Source organism: Globicephala melas, chromosome 10 (assembly GCF_963455315.2).
Source record: "Globicephala melas chromosome 10, mGloMel1.2, whole genome shotgun sequence".
Classification (NCBI taxonomy): domain Eukaryota; kingdom Metazoa; phylum Chordata; class Mammalia; order Artiodactyla; family Delphinidae; genus Globicephala; species Globicephala melas.
Window position 1 is genome coordinate 61,549,181 of NC_083323.1, and position 12,361 is coordinate 61,561,541.

The following is a 12,361-nucleotide window of genomic DNA, read 5'->3' on the forward strand; positions in this document are numbered from 1 at the left end:
CGGGTTCGATCCCTGGTCGGGGAACTAAGATCCTGTATGCCATGTGGTACAGCCAAAAAAAAGAAAAGAAATCAACTATTATATATATATAATTAAATCTCCCAGTGTCCCTTCCCCACTCACTTTCTCTTCCTGTCCCCCACCAAGTGTAACCACTATTTTAAATTTAGTATTTATCATTACCATGCATGTCTTTTTACTTTTATTATATACATATATATGCACACATAGAAAATATTATTTTGCATGGTTTAAAAATTTATTTAAATAGAATTATACTGTATGTGTTCTTTTGCAACTACTTTTGTTTTCTTAGTATTGTTTGTGAGATAACTTATCCTTGTTGCTACATGTTGCCAGCTCTGATCTTTCCTTTTCTTAATTGTTATGGATGCTGTTGTATGGCTAGTTCACAGTTTATTTCTCTGAACTGCTAGTGGACATTTGGGTTGTCTTATAGTTTTATGCTGTTACAAATAATGCAGTGAACGCGTTTCACATTTCTCCTTGTGAATATTATCAAGAGTTTCTTCAGGATGCATACTGGGAGTCGAATTGCTGAGTCATAGGGTCTGTGCATTTGGGTTTCTTCAGCCTTACTAGATATTACCATTGCCAGATTGCTCTCCACAGTGATTGTTCCAATTTACAACTCACCGGAAGTGAATAAAAGCCCTCATTGCTCCATATTCTTGCTACATGTGACATTGTCAGACTTCTTAATTTTTCTAAGGTAATGGGTATGAAATGGAATTTTTGCAGTTTTAATTACGTCTCCACAATGGCTGGTTAGCTTGAACATCTTTTCGTGTTAGTGGCCTTTTAAGGTTCCTTTTGTGTGACTTTCATGTTTATCCTTCACATTTTTCATTTGGATTGTTTACCCTTTTTAAAAAACTGATTTACGTGAGATGGGGTTTTTTGTATATTCTGAATATTAATCCTTTAATGGTATATCCTGCAAATATCTTTTCTTTCTTCTTTTTTTTTTTTTTTTAAATATTTATTTATTTCAGCTGCTCCGGGTCTTAGTTGCGGCATGTGGGATCTTCATTGCAGCATGAGGGCTTTTAGTTGCGGCATGCGGGCTCTTAGTTGCTGCATGTGGACTTCTTAGTTGTGGCATGCATGTGGGATCTAATTCCCCAACCAGGGATCGAACCCGGGTCCCCTGCACTGGGAGCGTGGAGTCCTACCCACTGGACCACCAGGGAAATGCCGCAAATATCTTTTCTTAACCTGTTATGGCTTGCTTTTCTGTGTGTGTGTATGTGGTGTGTCTGTTGCCTTCATGCATTCTTTATACTGGTAAATGTAAGCAATTCACTGGTCCCTCAGAATGTGATCATTTTCTTATTCTGATGCCTTTGTTTAAGAAGTTTTATTAAGTTCCTTCTATACACAAGGTTTTATGCTGAGAGTTAGGCATCTAAGGACATAGGTGACTTGTCTTTCTCCTGAAGTGATTTACAAAAGTTGGAAGGGGGACTTCCCTGGTGGTGCAGTGGTTAAGAATCCGCCTGCCAATGCAGGGGACACGGGTTCGATCCCAGGTCCAGGAACTTCCCACGTGCCATGGAGCAACTAAGCCTGCGAGCCACAACTACTGAAGCCCACGTGCTGCAACTACTGAAGCCCGTGCGCCTAGAGCCCGTGCTCTGCAGCAAGAGAAGCCACCGCATTGAGAAGCCCGTGCACTGCAATGAAGAGTGGCCCCCACTTGCCGCAGCTAAAGAAAGCCTGTGCTCAGCAACAAAGACCCAACGCAGCCAAAAATAAATAAATAAAATTTAAAAAAAAAGTTGGAAGGACATAAAATGTGCCTAAGGAAACAAAGAACAATATAAGATTGCACATACTAAGGGCCTGAGGAAACCAGTAGGAATTCAAAGAGTTAAGTAATTGCAGTGTGCAGATAGATGGTCAGGGAAGGCTTTGAGGAGGTGGTGAAACTGAGCTTGAGATTTGCAGGAAGAATGGGAGTCTCAGTTTGTTGTTTCTATTCCTCATTTAGCAGTTAGTTACAGACTGTTAAAAAGAATCACTAACAGGCCAATATAGACTTCCCTTTTACTCCCAAAACTCTTTTTCTCCTCTTCCCTGCATTGAAAACCAGAGTTCTCTCTAAGTGTCCATTCATCTGAAACTTACCATCATTTACACCAAGATGTCCGAGAACCTTTTAGGGAAATCTGGTCTTTTCTTGCTACATCCTGGGCCTTCTAAACCTGCTGACCCGTAGAATGCTAGTGCTAGAAAGAACCTTATAGCACTTAGCTTAGCTTATGTCAGAAACTCCCACAGGGCTGGAACTAAGTTTTTCTCTTTCTCTTCCTGTCACCGTCTCCCATTCTTGAACCCAGGACACAGCACATAGTTGGTATATGTCAAGTAAATATTTGTGAGTTGCTTAATCAGTTAGTGGATGGTACATGGGAGGCCCTTAAGGAGATGAGTAGGAGTCAAGCTCATGTTGCTGTAGGAGCACTCAGCACAGTATCCAGCATACTCGATAAATGTTATAGTCAGTTTTCATTGTTCGTGGTAGTTTTTTTTTTTTTTTTTTTTTTTTGCGGTACGCGGGCCTCTCACTGTTGTGGCCTCTCCCGTTGCGGAGCACAGGCTCGGGACGCGCAGGCTCAGCGGCCATGGCTCACGGGCCCAGCCGCTCCGCGGCATGTGGGATCTTCCCAGACCGGGGCACGAACCCGTGTCCCCTGCATCAGCAGGCAGACTCTCAACCACTGCACCACCAGGGAAGCCACGTTCATGGTAGTTTTGTTCTAAGTCACCATGAGCACTGAATTAGTGAATACTGAACCATTGCTCCTAGGGGAAACACAGGGTTAGTTTCCTGTGAGCCCCTGGTCCTAACATTGTCATCAGTCGATCAATACATAACCTTTCTTGTGTGTGTTTTTGTTTAAATACACCTCATTTAGTACATATTGTTGATTCATTCCTATTGAACTCACAGCCACCAGCACTATGCCTGAATGACGCTTATCTAACATGTATTTTCTCTGTAAGGCACATCACAGACTTTCTCCTCTCAAACAGCACTTTAGCACTATACTTGGAGGCCATTTTAAGCAGCAAAATCACCAACAAAAAGCACAACAAAAAACCTGGCAAACAGGACATATTTACAGTAAGAGAGCTAAAACAGGAAGGCAGAGGCTCGCCTTGTTAGACCTCAGCTGGGAAAGTACTGGTCAGGCACTCATTCTTCACAGCTGGCACATGTCTGTGAATGACCGCAAAAGAACCATGAGTGTTGATTTTGAGGTTATAAATAAATTTCAGGGGGTAAGTGCATTTGCAAATACAGAATCCATGAGGATCAACGGTATATCACTTGTGAATCTTTTCCCCAAAATACTTTGTTAATATATTGCTGAGTTTTTTTCCAGTTTCTTTTTCTTTATATATTTTTAGATAATCAAGATCATGATATGGATAAAATTTTATAGCCTTTTTCCAATTCACTTTGTAATATAAGCGTTACTACAAATTATACAGACTTTCCAATACCATTTTAAATTGCTTTATTCTGTTTTATTATTATGTGAATGTATCATTATTTATTTGGGGATTTAGGTTACTTCCAGTTTTTAGCTCTTCTGAATCTAAATGCCCTTCCTTTTTTAGCAGCAGCAGACGCTCTCTAGTCATCTCTCCCCCAGTTCGAACATCTACAGTCTCCAGCCCTCTTACCTCACCTACCAGTCCCTCTGCGCTTTCCTTGAAGAGTGAGAAGGACTCCACCTCAGCAAGTGAGGAAGAGCTGGCATCTGATCCAGCCCAGGGAGAAGACAACTCCGAGATTAAAAAAGAGCCCTTAACAGACAAGGAAATAGAGGAGGAGGCTGAAGCAAGCTCCTCTGAGGAGGAAGAGCCTCTGCTAGCTTTCAACGGCCCCTCCCAGCCCCAGCCCTCACCCACCGCTGAGGGTGGAGAGTCCCAGGAGGAAATTCTCCCTTGCTCCCCAGCTCCATCACCAGGCAGAGCTCTGATCCCTTCAGAGCAGGCCGCACCTTTCCCAGAAGTAGTCCTCCGAACCCGCACCTCAAGCGAAGGATCTGAACAGCCAAAGAGAGCCTCTGTGCAGAGGGCCTCAGCACCGCCCGGTAGGCCTCCTCCACCCAGAGCCACTCCCAGCCCCAGGTCCTCCTTAGGGAACATGCCCTCCAGCCCTCCAGCCTCTGAACCGAGTTCACCCACCAGCCCTAGGGCCTCCTTGGGGGCTGAGACTCCAAGTCCTAGGGCCTCCTTAGAGGCCTCTCCTGATCCACAGCCACCAGAGAAGCCGGCAAGAACTCCTGAGGTCGGAGAGAAGGAAAACACCGATAATCTGAACCCAGAAGAGCTTCGTACTGCCCCAGCCTTGATGATCTGTCAGGTGAGAATGGATCTGGCTGAGTCTTTATTCCCTTTTATAACCTCCATGTGGATGATTTTTACTATGGTCAGGTTGCCCCACAGTAGATAAGACTTTATGTCATTATATTACAGTTTCAAGGATACTCTTGGACACCTTTTTTGGTTCTGGGGATTGCACATCTTCATAGCAACTAATTTAGCGACCTGTACTCCCAGGGTAATTGACTGCTGCAAAGGGCTTATCTCTAATATAAGAAGATTTTTACTAATTTATTTCTTTTGCTCCAATTTCTGGGAGTTCCCAACTGGATCCTGATCTTTCCTTTTTTAATGTGGGAGAGGGAGGAAGGTCTCACTTCACTTTGTCATACTTGTGATTATGGTGAATAGACCCCAAGCAAAATGGCATCAGCAAATTTCCAAGGTATATCTTGTTTGATGAGAGAAGCCTAGAAGAAGGAACTCACAAAGGGAAGGTAAAGCAAAAGGGATGGTCTTTTGAAAGGTGAAAATATGGATGAGAAAAGGATTCTGTTAAAATAGAGACACAGACCCTCTGGAGAGCAACCAATTCCGTGAAGGATCTGGAAATCAAGTCATATTCTATTCAGATTACATGGAAGTCTGTCATATAGAGGAGAGATCTGACTTGTTCTGTAAGACTCCTGAGGACAGAAAAAGGCCCTGCGTGTAAAGTGTTTTTGTTTTTTTAAGTACATTTTGGATCAATATAAGGAACTTTCAGCAATTAGCTCTAAGAAGTGGTATGGGAAAACATTTTTTTTAATACAGAGGAAAGGGGGCACAAGGGGCATCCAAAAACCAAAATGGGCTGGGCCACCTTGAAAACTAGTTCCCCTTCCTTGATGTTAAAAGCTAAGGCTATATGGTTCCCTGTCAGGTGCATTATAGAGAGGATTATGGGGCAGCATCTGACTAGGTGGCACCCAGATTCATTCATTCATTCCACAATCACTCATTAAACCCCTACTATGTGCCAGGCACTTTTCTAGGAAGTGGGGTATTACAGTGAACAAAACACAAAATTCTCTGCCTTCCAGCTGCTTACATTCTAGTGGAGGGGGAGATAGACAAGAAACAGAATAAGTAAGTAAAATTACAGTTTAGTGGTGATATGAGTTAGGGAGAAAAATTAAGCAGGGCGAGGCATAGGGAGTGGGGGCTGAATTGCAGCTTTAAACAGAGCGGTCAGAGAAGGTGACATCTGGGCAATGAAGGAGGCCAGGGCATGAACCATGTGGATATCTGGGAGTGTGAGATGTCTGGTTACCCCTCAGATCATACCACCCTACTACTGAATATGCCTACCTGAAGGTTGACCAGGCTGTCTCGGGAGCCTCCTGCTGTCTGAGAGGAATTAACATGGACAGAGGGAACAAGGGTGTGATGTCTTGCAAGGCAAGGAAGGTAGAAGACAAGAGGACAATAGACTTATATCAGTTGACTCCCCTGAGATACTAAAATCTGAGTCATCAACAGTATTATGCCCCCAGTCTTGATTCACGTGAGGTACTGAAGGTCCTAACAGAGCATAATATAAAACCTTCCCTTGTCTGGTTTCCGGTCTGAGGTAGCTACACTGAGTGAGAGATATGCAGGGCATGTGGGTAGTGAATAAGCCCAAGATAAATGTGGGACTTTGCGTAGATGAAGAGTATAGCCACTTCTCCACTGAAAAGAGCAACTCAACTCTATGGAAAATCCAAAATTAATTTAAATTTGACTGTAATATGTTATATGATTTTAGTATAGAGACAACAATCGAATGACATGTTAGGCTCAGGTGAATAATAAAACAAGTTTGCATTCTTGGAGTAATTTTACTGAAGGGATTATGGGAACCAAGATGCTGTCTATTTGGAGGAACAGGCTAGTAACACTGTCCTCCTTGGAAATGAGGTACAGGACACAACTTCCTTCCCCTGAGGTTACCTCCTTATTTTTTTTGCGTTACGTGGTCGTCTCACTGTTGTGGCCTCTCCCGTTGCGGAGCCCAGGCTCCGGACGCGCAGGCTCAGCGGCCATGGCTCACGGGCCCAGCCGCTCCACGGCATGTGGGATCCTCCCGGACCGGGGCACGAACCCGTGTCCCCTGCATCGGCAGGCGGACTCTCAACCACTGCGCCACCAGGGAGGCCCTACCTCCTTATATTTGAGATTTACTCGCAGCCTCTCCTGTGGGATTGCGTTGGTCACTGGCTAAGGAGACATCTTTTTCCTATGGAATTAAGCAATAGAGCATCTTAGATCCTAGTGTATCAGTATTATCAATCCTCTGAAGCCTGTTTCCTATAAGATTTGTTCATCTCCCTCACAGATGCATCATAAATCATATTTTCTGTCAAGCAGAATTATGGACATACCACATATAAAAACGGGTAAATAAAAAGATAACTGTGACAAAAAATAAAAAAAAATGTTGGGGCTTCCCTGGTGGCGCAGTGGTTGAGAGTCTGCCTGCCGATGCAGGGGACACGGGTTCGTGCCCCGGTCTGGGAAGATCCCACATGCCGCGGAGCAGCTGGGCCCGTGAGCCATGGCCGCTGAGCCTGTGCATCCGGAGCCTGTGCTCCGCAATGGGAGAGGCCACAACAGTGAGAGGCCTGCGTACCGCAAAAAAAAAAGATAACTGTGAGAAAATCTGTTCTTGCTCAGCATTTGACTCACCTGAGAGAAAATGAAGATTTTGATAACCTTCTTGGAGGTATTAATAGTATTACCTTTGAGGTAGTTCATGGCCTAGAATCAGCAGAGGGAGTACGAAGAAGGAAATTTTCCTGAAAGGAGAAATCACAGAATTTCAAGTGGCTGTCATACTGTTAGAAATCGGTTCTATTTTAAAAGGGTGAATTTTATAGTGTGTTAAATAAATGTCTTTTTTAAAAAGTTCATTCTAAACCTTAGAGTGCCAAGGTCTTCCCCTGGCTTAGTAGTTACTAAACACGGCTTTTTCCACACCTTGGGCTCCCATCTCAGAACCTAGACCTTTTCCCAAGGAAACCATCCTCCCACTTGCCTCTCCTAACTGCTCTGGGTTAGGATCATCTGAGTGTGAGAACTGCCATGTATTCTTGAGGAGGATTAGCCTAAAAGTGATAGGTCGTGGTTTTAAGACCTATATTTATACACTTACAGAGTCTCACCTAGCTATATGTATAGATGCCATGTCACACAAATCATGGAAACAACTCTGGAATCTGAAGACCTGGCTTCCTGTCCCAGCAAGTCATTTCACCCTTCAAATCTTGGTTTACTGATATGAGGGAGGATGGCAGTAAAGCCTTCCCTGTTGCTTTCAGGCTGTAGTGAAACAACATTGTATGATTGCCTTTAGTATTATCTATGACCCTTATGAAGTGTAAGGCACAAAAGACCCTTCTAAGCTGAGAGGCTGGGAGGTTGAGACACGTCTCACTGGCAGAACTCTTCTTTTTGTAGAACCAAGGTCTTCAGCTTCATGTCTCTGCGGTTCCAGAAGAGAGCAGCGTCATAGCACCCGAGCCTCAAGAAGAGGTAAGGAGCCCAGATATGCAGACAACAGGAGGGGTGGTGAGACTGGGATTGCGGATGGACAGATGCTTGGCTACAGGCTGGCATCCTCGCTGTGGGCTGTGAGGGGAACCCAGCAGTGAACAGTATCCTTAGGGAAAAGTCAAGCAGGTGGGAGCCAGAAGAACCAAGAGTGACCGCACTTTGTGGTTCCTTTGTGCCCATTTCCCAACTGGCTTTGAACCTCCTGACCTCTTCCCATAGCCCTATCTCCTAAGAATTTATTTAGTTATACCTGAATTTACTTCAAAAAGGAGTTAAGAGCTACAAAAGGCATACAAAAAGTAAATACATACAGGCACCCACATGAAATGTAGTAAAGTTACTCAGAAGTGTATTAGTGAGAGTGACTAATAAATGACTAAATAAAATGGAGCCATGACCTAGGCAAGTACAAATGTGCATTCTATAAAATAGACTTCCTAAGGATGGACCACAAAATTGGCTCCAGACTAACATCCAAGAAGAAGAGGAAAAACCTGATCAGTTCACACAATTTATGACGCCCATTCCTTAGGAGAACAACTCCTGCTACTAAGATGAAAAGGAAATCTCTTCTGCGAATCCTCATAAAGAGATGGTGAATGACAGAATGAACAGTATCTGCAACAAGTCTTTACAATAATCCTAACAGCCAGTTTCACATTGCCCCCACCTCCATACAGGCCAGTGCATGACATGAAATATAATTCAGGACAAGAAAATGGAGTTTTCACACACACACCCCCCTTATTAATTGGTTAGTGGGAGGGTAGGTCAGCATCTAATGCAATCATGTTTCCTTTCTAGGTGTCTACCATTCAAAATGCACAACTCTGAAGAGGAACTGCCAAGACCTCCCCACACACACCTCCCCAGAAAGGCCCCTCAGCTAGAGGATATAAGTCAGAGGGACTTAAGATCCGGCATTCATTTCTGGTTTCTCAAACTATGAATGCTGGCGGTCTCTAAAGACCTAGCATTAATGGAAGCTGAGGAGCAGACTTAGGGGAGGCAGGGAGGCAGTCTTGGGAGAAGAGACTGTTAGACTTGGAATATTTAACTCAGGTTTTAGCATTGTTAGAATAATAAGACTTTATATACTAATGAAGTGGGGCTAAAATGACTATAAAAAGCAAAAGCATCTGTAGACATAGACATTTGTCCACCCACAGGCATATAACCACACATACTCAGAGAATAGTGAACAGATCTTTTTTTTTTTTTTTTTGCGGTACGCGGGCCTCTCACTGTTGTAGCCTCTCCCGTTGCGGAGCACAGGCTCCGGACGCGCAGGCTCAGCGGCCATGGCTCACTGGCCCAGCCGCTCCGCGGCATGTGGGATCTTCCCGGACTGGGGCACGAACCCGTGTCCCCTGCATCGGCAGGCGGACTCTCAACCACTGCGCCATCAGGGAAGCCCGTGAACAGATCTTTGATTTACCACTCATTTTGCAAGACTTAAAACCAAAAGAACATATTTTCAGATTGTTAAATAAAGTATTATTCTGATGATGTATGGATTTTTTGTTTGACACAGGAAGTTGTTCCAGCCCAGCAAACTATTCTTCACTTAGGCAAGGTTATTGACTCTACCCCAGGTTCAGAAAGCTTTAGTCACATCCCTGACCCCCAGCTCACCCTGCCTCCTGGCTAGAACTCTTTGATGATGCCAGGGGCCACAGGCTCCTCTCCTCAATCTAGATGCTTTATTGCCTGACCCTGCCCCCGCCCTTTGGTTAATAAGCAAATATTCTTGGAAAGGGTTTATATTTTAGAGCTGTATCTAGTGCCTACAGTTTGGTACTCAGTGTAAATAAGGATCTGAGCAGGATGGAAGAAGAAAGAGAACTCCAAGTGAAGGGAAAGGATATATGGTATAGATACAAAGTATAATGGAAATGGTATGGAAGTTCGAGTCAGAAGTCTTGGATTCAAGTCCTATCGTGTGCTTCTGTGAAAAGATTAAAAACTAACTTTGAAGTCCTGCCACCCTGATAAACATGCACACATATGCAAGCACTCACTCATCCATCTTTGCTTTTGTTTCTGGGGGTGATGGATGATGTCACTGTTGATTCAGTCATTCAGCAAGAATGTATTGAGTGCTCTGCCAAGCACTGTACTAGGTACTAGAGAAATAATGATGAGGAGAAAAAGAACGTTATAGACACAGAATACTGAGCAGGGAGCAGACAGGCTGGATTTAGCAATGAGTGAGAGGAGACGTGATGAAGACTGAAGTTTTAAGGAATTATTCTAGGTTAAGTGAGAGAGACTAGAATTTGGTGCCATTTCCTGAAGTGGTGACTGTAGGAGGAAGTGCATTATATGTGAGTTTTCTCGTTGCAACCACCAAACTGACACAGTTAAGCAGTAAAGGATACGTTCGAAGGATACTACGCAGCTCATAGAACTGAAAACAACCAGGCTGCAGAAAGAACCCTCGGATGTCTGTAGCAGGAACATGTGGACTGCCCCTCCAGGCAGCTGTCATTGGAAGACTCAGCTTCAGCTGCCTCCTGCCACTGTGTCCTTTCCAGATGCAGATTCCCTGGAGAAAGAATCTGACTGGCCCAGTTTGGGGGGAGGCATGTTAGGGTCTACAGTGACAGGAAGACCAGTGGTGGTGGTGGTGATATGGGGTGGGAGTAGGGAGGGGGGATTACGAAGAAGCACAAGGAAGCTTTTGGGGTGATAGAAATGTTCCTAATTTTGATTATGGTGATAGTTTAATGTGTATACCTGTGTCAAAACTGATCAAATTGTACCCTTTATGGGCAGTTTATTGGGTGTCCCATACAAACATTGACACGAAGAGCTTGAGAACTTGCATGACTTTTCAGTAGACATGTCCCTTAGGGAGCTGGTAATGCATATTTGTATTTAGGAGTCATTTTTCTAAGATCTAATCCTATTACTCTTCCATTTAAAAACTTTCAAAGGATCTCTACTGCTGTAATGGAGAGGAGGTTGCATATCCCCCTATAAAAGCCCTACTGCCTGTATTTTAATTCCTCTCCTAGAAGGCATCCCACTCCCGTGGCACTCAGTTACTGCTGGCAGTGATACTCAGAGCTAATGGAAGGGTCGGGGATATGCTAGGGATGCAGGCTCCTGGCTGTCCAAGGTCCTCCAGGACCTGCTTAGAGTACCCCTCCCAAGGCAAAACCCAGTTCAGGCCTTTTCTTTACCAGGCTTTCCCTGGCCCTCATCTCCTAGGAAACTGATCCTCTTTGGAGAGTGTGCCAGAGAGTACTTCTGGGGACTTATGGTCTGGTGGTGCGGAGATAAGCACTCAAGGTAACTGCTACAAAAGAGGCACAAATGAAGTGGAAAATTTGACTAAACTGTGAGACTGACACTTCATTTGCATATGGCCCTACTGGAGGCTCCAGGAAGATAGGGAAAAGGGCCAGTAAGCTGGGCATGAGTAATAATTTTGCTTATCTAGGGTAGATAGTCCCAGCTAGGGACCAGATTGTTTAATTTACAAAATAGTAAAGTTGTGGTTGGTCCAATGGTAGTGCATTAACAGAACTTATTAGACTAGGACTTAGAAGACTGCCATCCTGGCAGCAGTGCAAGACTGGGCTGAAAGATGATAAAATTGGGCAGAGATGAATATCTCTTATCCCCTGCCCTGAGGCCCCTGGAGGTCTGTTAACACAAGGATGGCTGTTCCAGTTTCTGAAGTTTAGCATTTAATCTTTGGAGAACACTGGTAGCTCACCACCACTTGAGGCTTCATCCATAATCTCCCTGTATGCATCTCAATCTAGAATTAATTGCAGGAACATCACCCAGTCCCTGCCTTCCAGCAATGTGAAGGACAGTACTGACCGACTAGGTAAGATATCCAGAGAGTACTAGGAACAGCGCACATCCAGGATATATGGGACGCTCCAAAGAGCGAGTACATGCTGCTTACAGTATTGCTTATTTTATGCTAAGTTGGGTGCTGAGCATGTACGTATTGGATCCTGTTTTTCTGCATGTTCACACTTTCAAAATCAGTAGCATGTGCCTACAGGGTTAAAATCATGTACCAGCAAAACTTTTAAGGTTACATTTTAAACAAAAAAGATGCTTGTGAGAGACTATTAGCCGTCAAATTAAATTGTAAAAGTAACACAGCAAATCAGTATTCAGTTGGGCTGGATGGCCTACGAGAGTCTGTGGTTCTTAACAATCTTCAGACATAAAGGAATATGCCACGCGGGAGACTGACCCAGATAACAAGAAAAATCTCAACTTTTCTTGGAATTCATGGGCAGCTTGTCAATAAATGCAAGCAGTGGTCCACCTTTGCAACTTAACCGTTAGGATTTGAATTCCCTTTTCTCTTGGGTATTCTTTTATCTGAGGACTGGCCAGCCTTACCTTTTTATTAACTTACATCCACCTTGCCTACGTGTTACTTTCTTTG

The 12,361-nt window shown here is 44.0% G+C and overlaps 2 protein-coding genes across 3 annotated transcripts in view; both read left to right on the plus strand.

Moving 5' to 3' along the window:
- The window catches only part of BIN2 (bridging integrator 2), a 33,389-nt gene extending 23,944 nt beyond the window's left edge, over positions 1 to 9,445 (plus strand). Inside the window, exons 10-12 of one of the 2 annotated variants that reach the window (XM_030835035.3) lie at positions 3,652 to 4,402; positions 7,843 to 7,917; positions 8,743 to 9,445. In XM_030835035.3, coding sequence (XP_030690895.1) covers positions 3,652 to 4,402; positions 7,843 to 7,917; positions 8,743 to 8,772 — 856 coding nt within the window. In that variant the 3' untranslated portion in view covers positions 8,773 to 9,445. The remainder of the gene's footprint in view (positions 1 to 3,651; positions 4,403 to 7,842; positions 7,918 to 8,742) is intronic. The other variant, XM_030835036.3, reaches the window with a different exon arrangement.
- A 1,198-nt stretch (positions 9,446 to 10,643) lies between these two features.
- Positions 10,644 to 12,361, plus strand: part of SMAGP (small cell adhesion glycoprotein) — a 29,978-nt gene continuing 28,260 nt past the window's right edge. Inside the window, exon 1 of the mRNA XM_070046469.1 lies at positions 10,644 to 11,235. The gene's annotated coding sequence lies outside the window, so the exon portion shown is untranslated. The remainder of the gene's footprint in view (positions 11,236 to 12,361) is intronic.